This window comes from Manis pentadactyla, chromosome 11 (genome assembly GCF_030020395.1).
Source record: "Manis pentadactyla isolate mManPen7 chromosome 11, mManPen7.hap1, whole genome shotgun sequence".
Lineage (NCBI taxonomy): Eukaryota > Metazoa > Chordata > Mammalia > Pholidota > Manidae > Manis > Manis pentadactyla.
The window spans coordinates 114538029-114558147 of record NC_080029.1 but is presented as its reverse complement, the minus strand read 5'-3'; the positions used below and the strand labels follow the sequence as shown (position 1 = coordinate 114558147).

Here is a 20119-nt window from a genome sequence, read left to right as displayed (position 1 = left end):
GCGTGATCAAAACCGAGAGTTTCTGTGATGACTGCCCTTGCACTGTTCACCATGTAAGAACTTATTCACTATGTAAGAATTTGTTCACCATGTAAGAACTTGTTTGTTATGCTTCAGAAGATTGGAGACTGTTGAGAATTAGGCTTGGGGTGGATTAATGATTGTGCATTGAGTCCCCTATACAGAATTTTATTGTTGTCAACAACCATATGATCAATAAATATGAGAGATGCCCTCACAAAAAAAAAAAAAAGAAAGAAAAGATATGGATGGATGGATGCTTTTTAAAATTCTTATGCTCTTAAAGACAGGAAGAAAGAAAACAGGCAAGTTTTAACAAACAAGTTTCTGCACAACTAATAGGTGTTGGCCCTGAAGGGGCAAGTAACCAGAGGAGGGTCAGCTGTGCCTCTGCTCCTGGGAGCCAAGACTGAGAAAGAGGGGCTCACCCCTCCCAAGAACAAAGCTCAGTGGAGGGTTTCCTCCAAAAGGACTTGTGAGGTTGAGAGATGAGGGGAAAGTGGCCTTGAGGACTTGGTTGAAACTCAAGCATTGTGGGAGTAGAAGGATATGAAGAACTGGATAGGATGACCTCAGCTGCCCAGAAGATTTCTCCATGACCTCAGGAGTTGATGTGGTTGAGATTCAGCCAAGGCCTCAGGTGCCACTTTACATCCCCTTAATGTTGTCCCTTGTTGCAGCTGGGGAGACAGAAGACAGACACATGAAATGGCTACCAAGTGAGGCTAAGCTTCTAAAACAGTTACAGTGAGTGTCAGAGGACATGGAAGCAGTGGCTATCAGTGTGGGTTGGAGCAGCTAGTGAAAAGCTAGGCAAGAGGTAGGCCTTGAAGTTGGGCACTGTTTGAAAAGAAGGAAGGAACAGCACGAGGAAAAATATAGGGACAGGAATGAAAAATATGGAAGAGTCCAACCTCAATTTGGGGCAGGGAGGCTATGTTCAGAATCAAGGGTCAAGAGGAAAGGAAGTCTAGCTCAGACTGCACGCCATAGTGGGAAGTTTAGGTATTATCTCCAGGCAGATGAAGGGGAACCACCAGCAGGGATGAAATGTAGGGAAACCATTTGAAATCAGTGTTTTGTGCATCCCTGCAGTGGACTAAATGAAAACAGCTTCTCTTGCATGTGATAAATGGCAAACAGGCACCCGAGCATTCTTTCCAGAGCACACAGGCTAAGGAAGGGTCACTTGCTATTATTCTCCAGTCTGGGGATGAGGATAAATCCACTAACACATTATTAGTGTGTTTGTCTATAATCTGATAAATGAGTTCAAAATTCAAACAGAACTCAACAGTACTGATGAAAAGTCAGGCTTCTTTCCACCCTTGCCCCAGGCCACCAGGTTCTTCCAGGAGATAATCCAATTACCTGTTTACCAAGGCAAACTTGATTCAGTCCTCTTTTGTTTGTTAAAGCGGCCTCACCTTTCTGGCCATGACCAGGCCGGATGGCTTGTGGGAGACTTTGAAAACCACGCCACCATTGCCAGCACCCAGCTCACTGATCTTCTCAAAGTCATCATCCTTCAGTTCCCCAACCTTCTGCTTCTGGGTAAGAAAGGCCTCAAGGCGCTTCCGCTGCTGTTCGTCAAGCTCCAGCTCCTCCAGCTTCTTCTGCAAGGCCTCCAGGTTGGTCCTATCCCAGAAAGGGGAGCAGAGGTCAATCCTGCCAAAAGAGGAGTCCACCCCGAAGTGCGCTCCTCCTGGGAAGCGCCCCACCCTGGGACCAGCGAGAGAGCTGACGCAGGAGGCTGGGGGCGGGGTTCGGTCTGCTGTGGCCCTGCCCCCCTCACTCTGCCACCCCACACAATTCTCACACCTCACTCCTCAAGGCCTTGGTTCCCTCAGCTGTAAAAGAGTTAGGTCTCTGTCAATATGCTTAGGAGGAACCGAAGAACATATGAAAACCCAGAATGAGCCACCTTAGTTTGCTTTAAAACCTCAGTTTCAAAAGCCCACTAGTGTTGGTTTTATTAAGTTTACACCAAATACAAAATAAAATCTATTTCCTAAAACCACTGAACTGAAATCAAACCATCAAAACCGGCTCTACACTAAAACACAACCCTCCTTCCCAATGTGATCAGGTCAGGAGCTGGGCTAATAAAAACCAATAAATCATAAAAAGACATATTTAAAGTTTTTATTTTTGTTTAATACATATAAATGTGCATACATCACCTATCTTTAACATACAGCAAGGCCCTCTCTTTGAGCAAGAGTTCAATGTTAAGAGCCCCAACTTACCTTTCTTTCACAAACCAGAACATAATATCGTCTATCATTTCTAATACCTGATTTAAAGTGGAGCAAAACTGCAGACACCGAGTAATATCAGAAAAAATTATATGAGTTTTATGATTTCCTCCAATCTTAATGCTCATCTGATTTGACAATAATGTTTTCTAGTGACTTGGACTTACTGAGTTCTTTCCACAGCTTTTAACTAGTGTTCATATGGAGAACAAGGAAAGAAAACCACTTCATATGAAGTTAAATTTCATCATTTTCTGACATTTAAGTATATTACTTAGTTACAATACCAGCTACATCTGTACAAATGACTCAGGGAACAAACTAGCTCTTGGTAAGCACATAATTCAGTCAGTGGGTGCCAAAGCAAGTGGGCAGGGCAGACAGCAGCCTGCTAGCCGCGCACCCAGCATGCTGTGGGCATCACTAAGTGTTTTACAGGGAGAACCAAAAGCGTTCATTACTCCTGGGAGCTGGTTCCAAGGAGGGTGGGAAAGTGTGCATCCATTTCAGTTGATTTTAGTCCCAAACAAACAACACAGGAGACAAGACAGGCCAGCGTTACACATCAGAATGTTGCCCCTCCCCACTGCCCCCCAGCCCCCCTCAAAAAAAAAACTATACACACGACTTCTGAGCTTGAAGGGGAGGAACAAGCAGAATCCACTCTTCGTTCACGCTCTATTCCGAACCTCGAGGAGGCAGGAGATGGACACCTAATGCCTCCCCAGGGTGTGAGCAAGACCCAACAGTGCTTTACAAATAACAGGACAGGGGCCCAAAGAGGACGCAAGGCTGACCTCACCAAACTTTCCTCACTGAACCACTCGGGGGGGGGGGGGGGGCGTGGGAGGGAAGACTGGAGCTATGGACTGAATTGTGTCCCCCCGGCCGAAGTCATTTGTTGAAGCCCTAATCCCCAATATATCTACATTTAGAGAGAGAACTTTTAGGAGTAAATACAGTCATATGGGTGGAGTCCTAATCAGACAGGAATGGCGGCCTTATAAGAAGAAAGGATCTCCCCCCACCCCACCTCCACGCACACACCAACAAAAGGCAGGTGAGAGCAGGAGAGAGGAGGTCGCTGTCTGCAGGCCAGGAAGACTCGCTTCATCAGCACCCAATCATGCCGGCCTCCTCACCTCCAGCTTCAAGCCTCCGGAACTGTGGGAATATTAATTTCTGAAGTTTAAACCATCTAGTCTGTATTTTACTATACAATCCAAGAAGACTAATTCAGATGGTCAGTACTTTCATCCAGCTAAAAAGCTCAACTGAGTCTCAAAGCTGTCCCCAGGTGTGGGAGCCCAGAACACGTCTGGCTGGGGAAGCACAGTACACCCCCTTTGGTTGCCTCCCTCTCAGGTATCTCCACAAAGGAGTCCATGTATGACAACATTCAGAACCACGTACTAAATGCAGACAGACCCCACAGCTGACACCAGGATCCAGTTACGGTTGCCTAGAAAGCTCAGCAGTCCAGCTGGAAATGCGGGTTCAAAAGCTTCCGTCCCCCCCACACTCACAGAATGGGCATGAGGGAGAGAGGGAAGGAGGGCTGGATGGAGGGAAAATCACTCTCCTCACAACACTGTGTGCTCTTCTGTTTTACATTTATTAACACGGTTAACCCGAAATTACAGCAGAGAGCAAACTCAAGCACAGACAGGTAAAGTAACTCATCCCAAGTCACACAGCCAGAAAGTGACAGAGCCAGCACTCAAAACTAGGCAGAAAGAATCTAATCTAACCATAATATATTACCACTTCAAAAGTTCAATACTTTCAAGGGAGGCAGCGTACAAACGTGGGTATGATCCTAGTGTGGGACATCCGACATACCAGAGCTCAATCATACATGAAGATGGTGTATCTTTGCCTTAGGTGCAATCTTGCCTCCCCTGCACATCAATTCTTACAACCCTTGAGAAGTTTTTAAAAGACTATTTCAGAGAATGAAAGACAAAAAATTTTATCAGAAGGTGAAAGGAAAATCCTGAATCTGAACATTGCCTGGCAAACAACACTGGCCACAAGAAACTCCATCAATTTGGCAAAAAAAAGAGAGGGCATGGGGGGTGGGGAATATTGACTCTGCTCATTTTCCTGACTGTAGAAATAAGTAATTCTCCACCTTCGGGCAGAAAAGCTAAATCTGTGCTTCCTCCCTCCTCTACCTCCTATGCTTTACGGCCTAACCACCTACCTCACCAGCCGAGGAACTGATTTATGCTTTCAGAAGACTGAGACTGTAAGCTGTGGTGGCAAGACTTTCCTAATAACTGGGGGTGGAAGACTGCTGCCATATTAGCAAGTCGTTAGTACTGAGGAATCCTAGATTCTCATCCCGAATTGGTCATCAACTAGCTGTGTGACCATGTACAGGTCATTTAACCTTGACACTTCTCAGTTTTCTCTTCTATAAAATGAAGTGACAACTTCATGCTTAATTCACTCGGGGAGGATCAAAATAGAAAACTAATGGGAAGAAAAACTGGAATTCTCACACAGTTGCACACTATTGTTAGGACCAGCAGCATGAAGGATGAGGAAATAGAGTCAAAGCAGCAACTGCAGGATCTAGAAATTATTGCTTTTCCTTTAACAATTCTTACAACCCTTGAGGAGTTTTTTTAAAACTATTTCAGAGAATGAAAGACAAAAGATTTTATCAGAAGGTGAAAGGAAAATCCTGGCATCAAAATAGGCTTTCAGAACTCACTGTAAAGAAATCTACCAATAAGTAACAGTATTCAGTACTGCTCCCTCTCGCACAGGGCATCAGCCATGGCCCAAAGGCTCATTTCTGCCCTCGCAAGGAGTAATGCTTCAAGCAAAGGAGATAGGGAGAGAGAGAACCCCTCACCATTCAACCACACCACAAACCTCCAAAACTCAGAGGGCAAGAAACTCTCTCCTTCACAATCCTTAGTTTTAACCGTAATCAGCAAAATCAGGACCAGGGATTGAGAAAAGAAACCGAAGCCCAGAACAGTAAGTCTCTGAAACAAACACAGCCCTCTCCAGGGACCAGCTGTGATGTCTGACCCCGTCAAGCCACCCACTACAACACAGAGAAAGTGACACCTGATAACATGAATTGTGCACCATGGCTGTCTTACAGTAAACACAAGTTCATCAAGATACAAGAAGATTATAGGCTTAAAACAGGAACGCAGAGAAAAAACAAGGGTTGTCATTTGTGTTTTGAAAACACCAGGGAGGCACAATGAAGTGGGTGGGGAAAGGATGCTGCCTCAGGCAAGAACGTCTCCTTCCCTCTCATCTCACCCATCTGCTAAGCCTAGTTGCACGACCACAACTGGAAACTTTCATTTGTGGCTCAGTGGTTAAAACTGAGAAGCAACATAAAATGTAGCGTGCGGAGGGACCTTAAAGACCACCTGATCCAACCCATGCTACAGGTGAGGAAACTGAGGTCCAAAGCACAAAGTCACACAGTTTATTGGTAGCTAGTCTCCCAACAGCTACAGCAAAGCTCCCTTCTGGCTCCACACTGCCACCTCCAACCCTGATGGTCACTGAAATATGAAGCTGACCTAAAGGATGATGTCCAAAGGATGTGATGTCCAGACAAAGGAATGGGGTTTTCAAACTGCCACACACAGAACAGAAATGGATCACAATTGCAAGCTAAATACAGTCAATGGTCCATCACCAATCTGAGCCTTGCTCTAGCCACGGTGGCAGACCCTGCCTCTGCCAGGAGAGTGCATAGGGGTAGGAGCAGAGAATGAAAACCAATCACTCTGGTGGATGGAGAGAGGGTCCCGGTGCAGGTGGGTGTCCTTACCAGAGAGCCCAGGGAATGAAGTCTCTCTCCCCTGTGGCATCTGGCAAGTAGGAATGCTACTGAGGGAGGGAAGGAAGAGGAAAGGCAAGACAGAAGACCAAGCTAAGAGAGTACAGCACTCAGAGACGAACGTTACAACCCCATGACCCACACCTCCTCCCACTCTCCACCTGTGAGACCCTGGGACTGTTACCGCCCTATCTGGTCCTCAGTTTTCACACCCATTTAAAAAAAAAAGCATATGGGCAGGAAAGCAGGAAGAGGTGAGTCGTCTAGACATCACTGAGGTCCCAGCCTGTCAATGTGACAGCCAGCTGAGGAAGAGAAGAATAAGGCTGACAAGGTGTTCAGGCTGAAGGACTGGGGAGATTCACAGGCAGGAGGGAAGAACTGGCATCCAGGTTCTCTGCACAGTCAAACCACGGACAGCAGGGGACGTCAGGGGTTACAAAGAGTAGTAAAAGAGGAGAGACTGGGCACGAAGGAGGAAGGCAGAGGGGCCACAGGCACAGTTAATCGACTTCCAGACTCCGCCCTAGGCTGGCCCCCTCATGGGAGTGTGCAGACGGGCCGAGCAGGACCAGCCCCAGACAACGTGGTGGAGAAGGAGCTCGACAGCCTCCCACACCTCAGTCCTGTAGGCCACTCTCAGAAGGGCTGGTCAACTCACTAGGTAATAAAATTCTAGGATCACATAAGAAAGAAGCCAGATGCAAAGTACATACTATGCTGCTCCATCCAAATACAATTCAAAAAAAAAACTAATCTATGCAATTATAAAGGAGGAAAGTGGTCACACTTTGGGAGGGGATAATAACCAGAAGGGAGCATGATGACTAATTTTATGTGTCAACTGGACTGGGCCACAGTGCTGAGATAGTTGGTCAAACATTATTGTAGATGTTTCTGTGAAAGTGAGATATGTGGGGGGTGGCGAGTACATGTACATTGGTGGAGTCTGAGTAAAGCAGCAAATCATCCTCCATAATATGAGTGGGCTTTATCTAATCGGTTGAAGGCTTCACTGGGAACAAAGACTGACCTTCCCAAAGAAGGAAAATTTGCCAACCAGCTGCCTTTGGTCTCCAACTGCAAGTCTTCCATGGGTTTCCAGCCACCAGCCTACCCTGCAATATTTGTATCTTGGATGCTATGTTCTGATTTTATTTTATTTTTTTTCCTGTTAGTGTTTCAGTTTGGATGATTTCTACTGACCTGTCTTCAGTCACTGATCCTTTCCTCGGTTCTCTTCAGCCTTTTGGCCTTTGATGTCATGTTTTCAAATTTTTCTTGCATTTCCACTTGAATCTATTTTTAGGTTCCATCTCTTCTGAAAGTCCTCTTTTGTTCCTGCATGTTGTTCATCTTTAACATATTAGTCATGGTTATTTTAAAGTCCCTGTCTGATTATTCCAGTATCTCAGTCATCTCTAACTTGACTGGTTCATCTCTGGTTCTTTTGATTGACTTATCTCTTGGTAATAGGTTGTTTTTTCTCTCTCTCAGTTGATTTTTGTGTCCTGTAACTTTTTATTGAATGCTGGGCATTAACAGAAGAACAGAAAATGAGGCAAATGGTCTTAACGCTTGGTTTGTGTTATTGTCACGCTGCTAGTGTGTGTTAGGAGCTGAACTGGGTTTGGGATTCCTTGTTAACATTGGTAATTTCAGTGTGCCACAGGCTGCAAATTTCTCCAGCAGTAAGTTTTATCTTGTGCTTAGAGTGGAACCTGAGCTGCACAATTTTTTCTCAGGGTTCCTATTACCTCTGCACTTTGAACTGTCCCTTAATGCCAACCACAGAGTGTGGTCTTACTCCGTGCTCTTGCCCCTCCTCCAGGGTGGACTGCAATTACCTTTATTTGGTGTTAGGCTTGTGGAAGGGGTAGGGAGGTTCTCCCCTGTCCTGGTCCAGTCTCAGTCTCAAGCAGAACCTGTGAGCATGGAGACCTTCCTCTCCACGGCAACCAAACTACCTTGAATCTGTGGCAGTTCTTGAGCAGGAGAAAGTTTCTCATACCTCCTCTAGCAATAGTAGACCTCTGCTTTGTGTTGGTGTTGACCCCAGCTTTGGGCTTATATTCTCATGCAGCTGTAGAAACCATGCTTCAGTGTAGCCATTCTCTTGCATGGTTCCTAATGTGCTTTGCTGAATTTAGCAGAGGTTTTCTTTGCCCCCTTTTCCTTGATGCTGGCTGCTAATGTAACTCATATCTTGGCTACCTACTCTTTTCTGCTTGCTGACAGATGTGTCGATAACAAGTCTCACAGTCATTGTTCTTGAAAGCAGCCCTGAAACCCATTTCTAAGACCAGTGACATATGCAGTAAATCAGTTGCCTGTGGGTCAGCACAGAGCTGGTCCTTCACAATGGGACAGGAAACTACTAGAAAGAAGAAAAACATCCATGTGGCTGTCAGATACTCTTGTTTGAGAAACAGGTGCAAAGAAAGGCTTTGGGCATCAGAAGACCTGGATTCAACTCTGACAGCTATTTGGTCTGTGAAGTTGTGCAAGTCACTTCCCCTCAGTTTTTCTCATATGTAAAATAGGGGAGTTAAACTAAGCAGTCCTTAGAGTCCTTTTCTGTGCTAAAATTCCCTAATCCTAATATCAGATTCTTCCTGTAATATTCTAAGGGTAGAACTCTGCAGTTCAGTAACAGGGTCACCCATCTTTGCAAGCACAGTGGACGGCTTCCCATACCATATGCTTTGAGGTCCTCGTCATTACTTCTTGCCCACCATAAACCATGCTGACAGTTATTCCATCCTCATTGCTTTTTCCTTTGAAACTAAATCAATTGTTTCATCTTCCAAAGTCTTCTCTGAGAATGCATACACTCTGACACTAAAGGTGCTTAGTAAAATAAGGACAGGAATATAGACACCTAAGGGCAGTTTAAGTCAATAATGTGATGATAAATAAAAGGTGGCTGTAGAGATTGAGAGTGTAATGTAAAAAAATGTTGTGATCATTTAAAGGGCTAAACAAATATTTAATAATGCTGTTGTTAGCTAATTATTGGTTAGTAACAATAACATCTGATTTGATAGTTCCTACTAATTTACTGAGTATCAGTTGTGTGTCAGTTATCTGCTAAATACGAATAAGCAACTTTAATTGCTGAACACTACAATGTGATTACCACTGTTAGTCCCATTTACCAATGAAATTCCTGCATTTTCATGTTTTTCATCCATTAAATAATCTGTAAAAAAAAATGCACAAGGTAGTTAAATATTACTTTTATTGTCCTTAATTGGTTTCACCACCATTCACATAAAAAACAATTGGGGCAAAACTGTCCCACAGTTCTCCTACTTCTCACAAGGGGCCTGGGACACAGACGGCTCTGTAATTCAGGATATGCTGGAGTAATCAGAATAGGTTTTGTAGAGATATGATTCCTTAATTGGTCTGGAATGCTATATAAAATTTATCAAAAAAGGAGATAGGACATTCTAGTAGGGTCCACTCCGTACAAAATAGAATTGGGATTCAGAATGTCATAAGCAAAGACTAAGTGTTGGGCAAATACAACTTAAAAAGGAAAAAGTAAGAAAATGAGAGTTAGGACAGGTGTTTATCTTTAATGTCATTTTGATTCAAGCAGCTTTCAAGCCAGGGAACAAACGTTTTTAAAGTTAAGAAAACAGGTTCAATTAGAAGAGACAAATAGTCACATATTGCTATCCTTTAAAAAAAAAATAAAACCAACTTACACCTTGGCTTCTGAAATCATAAATTACCTTCCCACAGCATGTTTCTGCAGATAGTCACACTGAAAAACACACTTATACATACACACAGAGGAACTTCTGGAGTGACAGGACCACCCACTCACACAGACTCTTCTTAAAATATTGAACAACATCCTGAATCAGAGAGGGGGTGTCATATTTTTGCTTGAAAGAACTGACAGTCTATGGTTCGTTCTGCCCCAGTGAGCAAAATTTATTTCATATTAGCCACATATGAATTAATTCCTAAAGGATCCACCTCCTGTAGAAATACAAAAGGAAAAGTGATGAAATTTGGAGGGAGAGGATAAAAAAATCAGAAGATAGAGGACAAGAAGAAATATCACCTTTACTTGATAAGGACAAGAGATGTAACAGTTTGATAAAGGATGAAATTTACATGCAGTTAAGAGATGAACTTCCTCAATGCTAGCCATGGTATACACATTAACTCATTTAATACTTACAACATTAAAAATTAGGTATGTTTGCCCCATTTTACAGATATGGAAATGGAGTCCAGAAGTAGTTAAGTAACTTCCCCAAAGCTAAGGTTGAAACTCCCAAAGTTGATCTCTCACACCACGCTGAAGAGCTTGTCTGCTTCAAACAAATAGCCCACCAAATCATCCCTGACACCAGGTATATACCCACTAGTGACTTAGTCCTTTGAGGTAAAGAACTCAAAGTTCTGCTAAAAGGTACAAGTTTTTGGAAGGACAACAAATTAATTCTACCCTAAAAAGGAACTCCTTTCAGAGGAACATCCAAGGCTGATACATTCTGAATGAGGTGGGCAGGTAAGAGAAGGGACACTGCCCAAGTGAAGCACAATGGTAGAAGCAGTAAAAATGGTGGAGGCCTTAAGAGTGGCAGGGGACTACTGAGGGAGGGAAAGGTGGAGAGGAGGGGACCGAGAGTGTTGAAAGTAAGTAAGCACCATAAACAAACCAGAAAATCCAATAAATATGTGGTCGCCATTAGAGAAACAAAGAGAGCCCTGAGTCTGGTGGTAACCAGAGAATGGGCACAGCTGGCTGTTCCTGAAAGGACAAGCTGGTTGGCTATGGCCTTAGAAAGATGATGGATTTGACCCCACCCATTCCCTGTTCTTAAGAACCTAACACGGAGACTTACTCCCAGTGTAATAAAGGCCCATGCTGCTCTGTGAATCAGAGAGCAAGTTGCTCTTCAATGAGAGAGGGTACATAATGTGATCATAATCTTCGACTTCATAGCCCAGAACCATGAGGGCAGCCAAGTTCCAAGGGCAAAAAGGTCCAGAGCCAGTGCTCAGAAGCACAGGTAAGGACAAGAAGATGCAGTCAGAAGAAACAAAGCACTCAAAACATTTCTCCAATATTAGTCCATGTTGAGAGATCATCAGTTCTCCAGACCTGTTTCCTCCCTCATATATACAAGTAACATGTTTGTTAAGAGCTGGGCCCTTGCTCAAAGTGCACACGACAGGAGTGAGCAAACCCCCACCTCTGAGCAAACATCCTCTCTGGGGAAAACCTCACTCCTAGATCACTCTCTAGTAATGCTCAGGGAAGGCTGATCTCAGGTCAGGGCGAGAAATCCATACAAGTGCTCAGCCAAGCACTCAACTTCTTAAACTAGGGAGCAGAAAACTACTAGTCAGGCCCTCAGATTAATTAATAGCAGTTGGCTTGGGAGAGTCAAAACCTCCCTGGCAGAAGTAACATCATGGACCAGAGAGAACAAAATTTAATTGCTTCTGTGTTCTGGAAGAAGGTGAAGGTTTCAGAAGTAAGTGCTTGTGCTAACAACCCCCCTTCACAGTGGAGGCTGCCAGAAGACCAGAAGGCCTGACTAGAAGGGCTGCTCCTCAGCCTTGGCACAGGCAGAAGAGTGCTGCACTGCACACAGGGCTGGAGCTGGAGAGCTGAATTATGTTGCAGAATAAAACAAGAGAAGCTTGTTTGGGGAGTGGCTGTGAAGTAGTAAGAAAGCAAGGAAAGGATACACCGTGGCAAAGTGGCAAAGACCATTTAAGACCAAAGATATTGAAAACCACTAGATTTTAAGTTGTCTTCTTTGCTAATACACCTTCCCCACCCCAGGCCTTCAGTCCAATCTGCCAGGCACACAAATAGTTTTGTGTTTTGTTCTTAATGTTGTTTGGTGGAAACCAGGGAAAAGAGACCAAATTCTAAACTGGTTCAACACACAGCAAAAAGAGGAGAAAAAACCACAGAAAGGGAAACATGAGTCCTACAGAAGCAAAAGTGACCCCGCAGAGAGAATGCAAACCTCCAGGACTGCTCCACCCCAGAGGAGGGCAGGAGATAGGAACTGGCCATCTGCTCATCCCCATCTGTGCCTAGGGCTGAGGGGTGCAATGCCGATTTATTATGGAGCGCCCACTGAGTGACAGGACTCCCTATGCAGAGGCTAGAAAGGTGCAAACGAGAAAAACACTCCCTGCCCTCACCAGGCATTCTGTACATGTGTGAGGCAGACATATAGGCAGGAAAGAGAAAGAAACAGAGAGAAATGTAACAGTGGGGGCCAAACACAGGAACGGCTACTAACAAGAACCCCAATGGCAACAGGGTAAGGTAGATCAAAGTGCTGAAAGTATGGTGGACATGGGCACCACGGGAACACAGAAAAGACCCCCACTTCCGCCTAAGATGAGGAAGGGAAAGTGGAGGTCAAAGACCATAATGCCTAAGTTTAGCCCTGAGCCACAGCAACTTTTACAGCAGAGGAAAAAGCACTCCAGGCTGGGCATCAGCAGAAACAAAAAGGCACTGGAAGCCACGAGCCATTCTACATGGCCAGAGAGAGTAGGTGCATCGAGGAGAGATCCTGCACGAGGCTGGAGGGCAGGCTGGGGCTAGACTGTGAAGGGCACAGGACACCATGCTCAAAGAATTAGGGTTTGTGAGAAGGAGGGGGAAATGGGGTTTTATGAGAAGGGGAATTAGGTTTTGTGAGGAGGCGAAAATGGGGTTTTGTGAGAAGGGGAATTAGGTTTTGTAAGGAGGAAGGGGAAATGGGGTTTTATGAAAGGAGGGGAAACGGGGTTTTGTGAGAAGGAAGGGGAATTAGGTTTTGTGAGGAGGGGGAAAACATTTGTCAAAGGACACAAACTTGCAATGAGAAGCTGAACAGGTTCTAAAGATCTAATGCACAACACAGTGATCATAGTCAAGCGATATGGTATGACATATTCCAAATTTTCTATGAGACTAGATCTTAAGTGTTCTCACCATAGAAAAAGAAATAATAATTATGCATGATAGAAGTGTTAACTAATGCTACAGTGGTAGTTATACTGCAGTACATAAATGTATCAAATCAACATAGTTGTATACCTTAAACTTAACACAATGTTATGTCAATTATACCTTTAATTAAAAATAAAAATCTTAATAAGAAAAAAAGAAGGGTGACCCTAGCATACCAAGACCTAGAATGCCTCAGGATGTTTAAGGTTCAGTAAAGAGCACCATGACATCTTAGCTTCTAAAAAATGCCATAAGAATACTTGTTTGTATATTTAAACATCTAAACATTTAAACATCTAAAATACATGCATATCACAATTTGACCAATGCAATTTAAGTATACAGTTTTAGGGTCAAATCACCCATAATGTGTTCTTACATAGTAGACATTTGGATAAGTCCAAAAAATCCTAGTTTGGAACCTTCACAGAAATGGTGTCAAGAGCTGCACAACTCAGGAAATACTGGCTTCCTTGAGACAAAGAGTGTGTAGAAATCTGAAGTCTCAAAACTGTGGAGCTTAGCTTTCCAAATACTTGGAAGGCCCCTTGGGACTTCTCTTTTAGATCATTAACCTCCCATTACCTGGTCCAAGGACTGACCCAAAAAAGCCTTTGACAGTACAGCCAAATCCAGTCCATTACATAGACCAGCTCATACTAAAGGCAGAGGTGTTTCTCACATGCCAAACCATAGTCTGCAAGCAAAAATTCCCAAACCCAACAGTGATTTACATTATTACTATCTAAGCAATAGCTTTGTAAATGATGGTTGCTTTTTCAGTGAGGCTTCAAGCTCACCAAATTCAGTTTACCTATTTAATTTCATGTATGCATTACTGAATCCCTGAGGGCTATTTTTATTTGCAAAATTGCACCCTCTCTTAATAATATGCCTCCAGTGTATAAACCACACTCTTAACAAAAGGTACCAAGATTGTGGAAATAACCCTGAACTTGGAGTCAGGAGGTCTAGAGACCTCCATCAACTCTGGTGGTAACTAGGCATCTAACTTTGAACAAGATCTCTCATCTGTATTAAATGGAAGCATACTCTTGTGCTATATCACAAGGGACTGTTATGATCACCTGGACAGAGAATGGGTGAAAATGCATTCGAAAACAAATAAATAAGTAAAGAGATACTTTAAAAAAACACAACAACAACACTTTATTCTAGCTTATTCTTGGTTAGAAAAGGGTGTGATTGTGGGTGACACCTCACAATAACTCTGAGTCCTCAACAGAGCATTAAAAAACACACCAATAATCAAGATTAGAAAACACAATCTACTAAGACAATACTCCACCGTATATTAAGAGTTATTGGCTGTGGAGAAAAACAAGACAACTGTAAAAACCAGCATTACTGAGTATTCTTTGAACCTTGGTCACTTTTGGGTCCAAAATTCTGCAGGCTCTGCCTGGCACGCAAAAGAGACACATGCTCCCACAACAGCAGATAAAAAGACTTGCCCACCAAGCTCTTCCTCTTCACTTCTCCCCACCCACTTCCTTTTCTTCCAAAGGAGAACTGTTCTCAATTACCCACTGGTTTGCCACATCCTGCCTCGGAAACGACTTCCTAGGAGTTGCCTGGGCTATGCTGAGAGGAGCTTTAACTCCCTCAGGCTCCAGACCATGAGTTTATTTATCACAACCCTACCCACCATAGTCACTGTCTGGTAACAGACTCCACTTGACCAAATACTCACAACTTCCTTAGTGCCAGGCACTGAATTAAGCACTTTACCTACAGCACAGTCAGGCAGGAGCCACATCTCTTAGTCCCGTCTAGGGACTCCAACTACCCCAGCTTTGTTTAATCAGTTAAAAAAGACAAAAGGAAGAAATTATTCAAGAACAGTTATCAAGAAACTCATTGCACATAACAGTGTATTTGCTATCAGTGAAAACCCAATAGAGCAAAGCTCCTGTCCCACATGAGCTCTGTAAGCTAACACCAACATTCATTCACTCCATTTACAGACCAGCTATACACACCAGGCATTGGGACTACACTCTTTATTGCATCAAGCTCACAATGTAGGTGGTGAAGCACAACAGATCTGTATAAGATCACCCACACACACACACACACACACACGCACACACGCAGTGGTTTGTCTCCTGAGTAGTTCATGGACAGTCCCACTGGAGCTTTTCGAAGGGAGACCAGGCAAAGTTTTATGATCAAGATAGTATCTGACTTTAACCTTTTAAAAGGAGAGGTGGGTTCTTAAACATTGATAAAAAAAACTTGGCAGAGAGACCCCAAATGAAACATAGTCATGGATAACATTTTACTGAGTGCTTACTATGATTTAGGTGTTGTCTTAAGGACTTTACATTTAACACTTGAAACAACCATATAAGTAAGGTTTCATCGTAACTGCCTTACTAATAAGGAAGTTAGTGATGAGAGACCTTAAGCAACAAGTGCAATTGATCTAACTGTCTACGGGTAGAGCCAGGACTCCCATCTCAGCTGCCCTCCCCCAGGATCATTCCCGTGTCACAAAACAAGAGCCCCCAGTAAGTGCCGGAACAGAGTTTGTATCTGTGGGGAAGCTGGTCATGGTATTAGAAGAGGAGCAGGGCGTAATTAGCAGCTCTTTCCCCCTTAGCGAGACTTGAAATCTTTGCAGTCAGGAGAGGAGGGGACAATACATATTTTTTAAACTAAAATTAATAAACACTGACCACCTACTACATGTAAGATCCTTTGCAGAAGAAAACTGTGACCTCAAGTGTTACAACTGGACTTCCTGCTACATACATCACCCCAGTGCAGATCGATTGGGCCCCTCTGGCTAGCCAGGCATGTGTGTCTCTCCCAAAGGTTCCCACATGGCAAAGAGGATGCCCACCCCAGATGGGGAGGACTAAAGACCAGTGGATGGCATGCCAGTTGCTGAGCTTCCAAGAAAGACTGCCCAAGCCATTAGCAGGAGAGCACAGGACACTGAAGCTTCCACGACAAATGAGAAGTATTATTTTTTCAAGCTCCAGGCATGGACCTGTTGTTGTATTTTAGTAATCTTTAGCAGTCTGGACACTTGCCTTTGGATTATACATCTATCTGCCACATTTCAAACATCAAAATCTGATGATTTTTAGAGCTGAAGAGACAAAAGGTATATTGTTAACTGAAAAATTTACAATTTTTTCTCTCCTTCCACATATTATCATAATCCTTCCCTCATTTTTAACCCTGAAAGTTAAATCCTATCAGTCAAACTCACACAGGGTAACCCTTAGGCTGTAGTCATCTGTGCAGAAGCCTGTCAAGACTTTAATGGCCCTTACCAAAGATAAATCAAGAGAGGCTGTGAAGGTTACCAGGAAACGAATTCCCTCTGTGGTGGGAGCCTGTAACAATAAACAACTGGTCACACCTTTTTCATTTAACCAAACATCTCCCTTGATAAGACAGAATCAAAGGGCAGGCAGCGGGGGTGGCAGAAAACAGGAGCCCTGCACTAGAGATGGCAGAGGCCTGGATCTCGATTCATGTTGTCACCACCCGTGTAACAGCAGGAGGGCCATGCAGCCTCTCCAGGCTTCAATCTCCTCAAATATCCAGGAGGTTGAACTATTGAGATCTTTTCCATCTCTAGCATTTGAGGACAGATGGGTGACTATACTCAGGACAGAAGGAATGAAAGGTGTTGGTGGGGAAAAGGATGGTTAACATAATGTAATGCTATCCTGGGTCCAAAAATAGCCCAGCTTACTGCTGCATTCACTTTATCAGCCTAGATTTATTAGCGGGGGGTGGGAGGGCTGGTGGGTGGGAATCACAGCCACCTACAGTAGAATTAAACCCACTTCCCGAGCTGAGGTCTGCTGAAGTGTGATTTATCCAGAGAGCGTTAAAAGATGTAGAGGCAGTATGAAACTGTTTCCAAAATTGTGTTATTGCACAAACTTAACTTTTCCCCATATGTAATTTGCAGAGAAGATGCAGAGCTGAGAATCCTGTGTCTGTGGCCATCTGTCCTATCCCAGTTCCTGGAGAGGCATTGGGGGCGAGTGTGAAAAGCCACAGGTGCTGTGTATATTCAGCCACAATGCCGTACATCTATCAAGGATTAAGTGTTCAGCTTAGAGCCAAAAGAGGCTAGCTGACCGACCCATCTGGCCCCAATCACTCCCTGAGCCTCCCTCTGTGCCAGAAGTGGGACTGATGGAACACCACAGAATAAGGAAGATGTCACCACAGGTAGATACTTCTCAAATGTTTCCTCGCTGGGCTAGGAAGGGTCTGTTGACTGAAAAGGCCACAGACAACCACAGCACCAGTGTGATATGCACAAGGCCTTTAACCCAAGACCCATTTTCCATCTATTAAGCAGAGATACCACAAATCCCGCATGCCTCATGTGGTTGAATGAGGAAATAAATGGATATAAAAACAATGAAGAGTGTACAGAGCCTCACAGGACCTATGATTACCACCAACACTGTGACGTTCTTGTGCCAAGATATTATAAACTGAAAATAATCAACCATAAAATCAGTCAGGCTTTGCAGCGATGACCTGAGACTTGACCTTGGGAAGGGAGTGTCTTCTGCCCTCAGCCTTTCCTGCCATCTCAAGGCTTAGTCATTTAAAAAACAAAATTTTACCAAACTGAGGCCAGGGAACTTGCTATGCACTGAAGATAATGATAAATAAGATCCAGTCACAGGTTTCCCCAAGTCCAGTCCAACTGGACAGAGTTATGCAAACAACTGAAGTGTGATGGAATACAAAAAAATTACTCTGGAAGGTGAAGAGGGAGATGATGACCTCCTGGAGTGGGGTGGAGGACAGGCCTGTGACGGATTTACAGAAGAGGCAAATTGAGCTTTGATGCAAGATTAGGGTTTTCACAAGCACTGAAGGTAGAGATGGGAATTTCCAGGAGAAGACACAGGCTGAGCAGGCCCCAGAACCCAGTGGGGAAGATGTTTGGATGAACTGGAGAAGAAAGCTAAGCTTCCTGGGTGGTGCTTGTCAGACAGATGGCAGTCCTAGAGAGGCTGCGAGGGGTCTATACTGGGATATACTGAATGGCAGTTGTTTCCTAAGCACCTTTTGAAGCCTCCTGTTGTTTCACTGAAAATAATCCTTCTGCTTTCTGCACATCCTAAAAAATTGCAAGTATGCCTGCCTTTGTCTCTATTCTAAGTCCGTGTGGAGAGAAAACAACTGAAGCTGTTTGAGAGGTGAGAATTTTCTCACCTTCTCACCTGATAAGAGAATCTAGTCCTGGCTCTTACATTAGTCCAAAAATCAGTTTACACACAGAGTGCCTACAACTCCTTTCTGCTAGGTAGGTGTTATTATGCCCACTTTACAGATGTGGAAACACACTCAAGGATATGAAAGAACCTGCCCAAGATTAGTCAGATAGTAAACGGAAGGGTCAGGATTCAAACCCACGTTTGCTGTTTCCAAGCCTTTCTCCCCTGGGCCACACACTATCTCCAGGCTATGCTTACTCCAAAGTCACACACACCATTCAAAATAAAACCTGCTGTGTGAGAAGGCCAACTCCTCTTTGCCCTTCTCTGTAATCTTGGATTCTTCATCTGCCAAAAGACAGGATCACAAAGATGATCTCTAAGACTGCTTTCAACAATAAAACTTAAATCTACTTAGTGCTCAATGGGGACTGATAAGATCATGTAGAGCTCATTATATAAACCTTGAAAGATAGGACAGTATTACCATCACCCCCACTTTGCAAAAAAGTAGGCACAAGTTAACAGCTGTACCAGGGAAAGAGCCCAGATCTCACACTGTCCCTCCACACAAGGCACTGTTATTCCAAAGCACTACAGCTTGAAAATTCTGAAGACTGCAGACTTTCTGACCCCTCAAGAAGAAGGCTTAGTCTCTGGAATCAAATGAAACCCTTGGGAAAACAGAAACATCCATTCAAAATCTGACTGAGAAGCTGAGCTCTTCACTGGACTTTTAGCACCAAAAAGTGCCACTCCAAGAGGTGAACAGCATGTCCTCCTCAGGCCAGCCTGCATTTGGACTTGTTGACTCCCAAACTCTCATAAGCCTATTCCCAACATTCTAGAAATTAGAGCCTATGCTACAAAACAAAACTTCAGGGAGCCATCTGCGTGCTTTGCTCTCCCCCTCCATAGAATCTTAGGCAGGAAGACCAGATGTCAGAGGCCCCGAGAACCCCTTCCAGCTGTCCCCACCATCTTCAAAGTCCTTTCTGCCTCTGCCTTTGTGTTCTCCCACTGCCATCATTTCGACTTCTCTTTTTAATCTCTCTGAGCATATCGTGCAGGTGACTTAACATTCCTTAGGAAAAAAAACAAAACTCATTTCTCAGTGACTGAAAGACAGCTCTCTAAACCATGAGTCTGTGAAACTGAAATCAAACATCACATTTAGGCTCCCTAAAAATATTACCCCAGTACAATGCCTCCTTTTTGTTCCCACATGCCCATCCCCCAAACACACACACACATATACTTTAGACTGTCATTTAGACACTGGAGTGTATAATTTAAATGTCTTTAATAGCATCTACTAAATGGACATTTGCACATGATTCTTCATTTCAAAGCTATGATCCAAACCAGAGCTTTTATTGAATTTCAGGATTAATAGTTAGATACATGGACAATAAACATTAACAATTAATAAAATTCAGAAAAGAATTTAAAATGCACCTGACTTATCCATAACATTGGCATCTTTTTTAATTGTCAGCAAAAGTCCTTTTTGGTCATTGCTCAGCTCAGTGCCTGGTATATATTGGGCATGTACTAAATACTGGCTAAATCAATGTTAATACATCTTAATCTTCTTAACACACTAGTCAGAAATCTATTGTTGTAATTTTGGTCATAATCTAAATCTATTTGACCTTACCACAAAGCCATTTGAATCAACAGCAAATAACTAGCAGCTGCTTGCATTCAAAGTATACATACCTCTGTCATTTGAACTGTTTTGAAGTTGGCCTTGATTGGAAGACAAATGGTTAGCAGCTGCAAGTTCAAT

General features: G+C 43.6%; 1 protein-coding gene across 1 annotated transcript in view; it reads right to left on the bottom strand.

The window, feature by feature from the left end:
- MAP2K1 (mitogen-activated protein kinase kinase 1) overlaps positions 1-20119 on the bottom strand; it is an 81584-nt gene that overhangs the window by 40315 nt on the left and 21150 nt on the right. The window contains exon 2 of the mRNA XM_036932276.2: positions 1449-1659. Within this exon, the coding sequence (XP_036788171.1) occupies positions 1449-1659 (211 nt within the window). The remainder of the gene's footprint in view (positions 1-1448; positions 1660-20119) is intronic.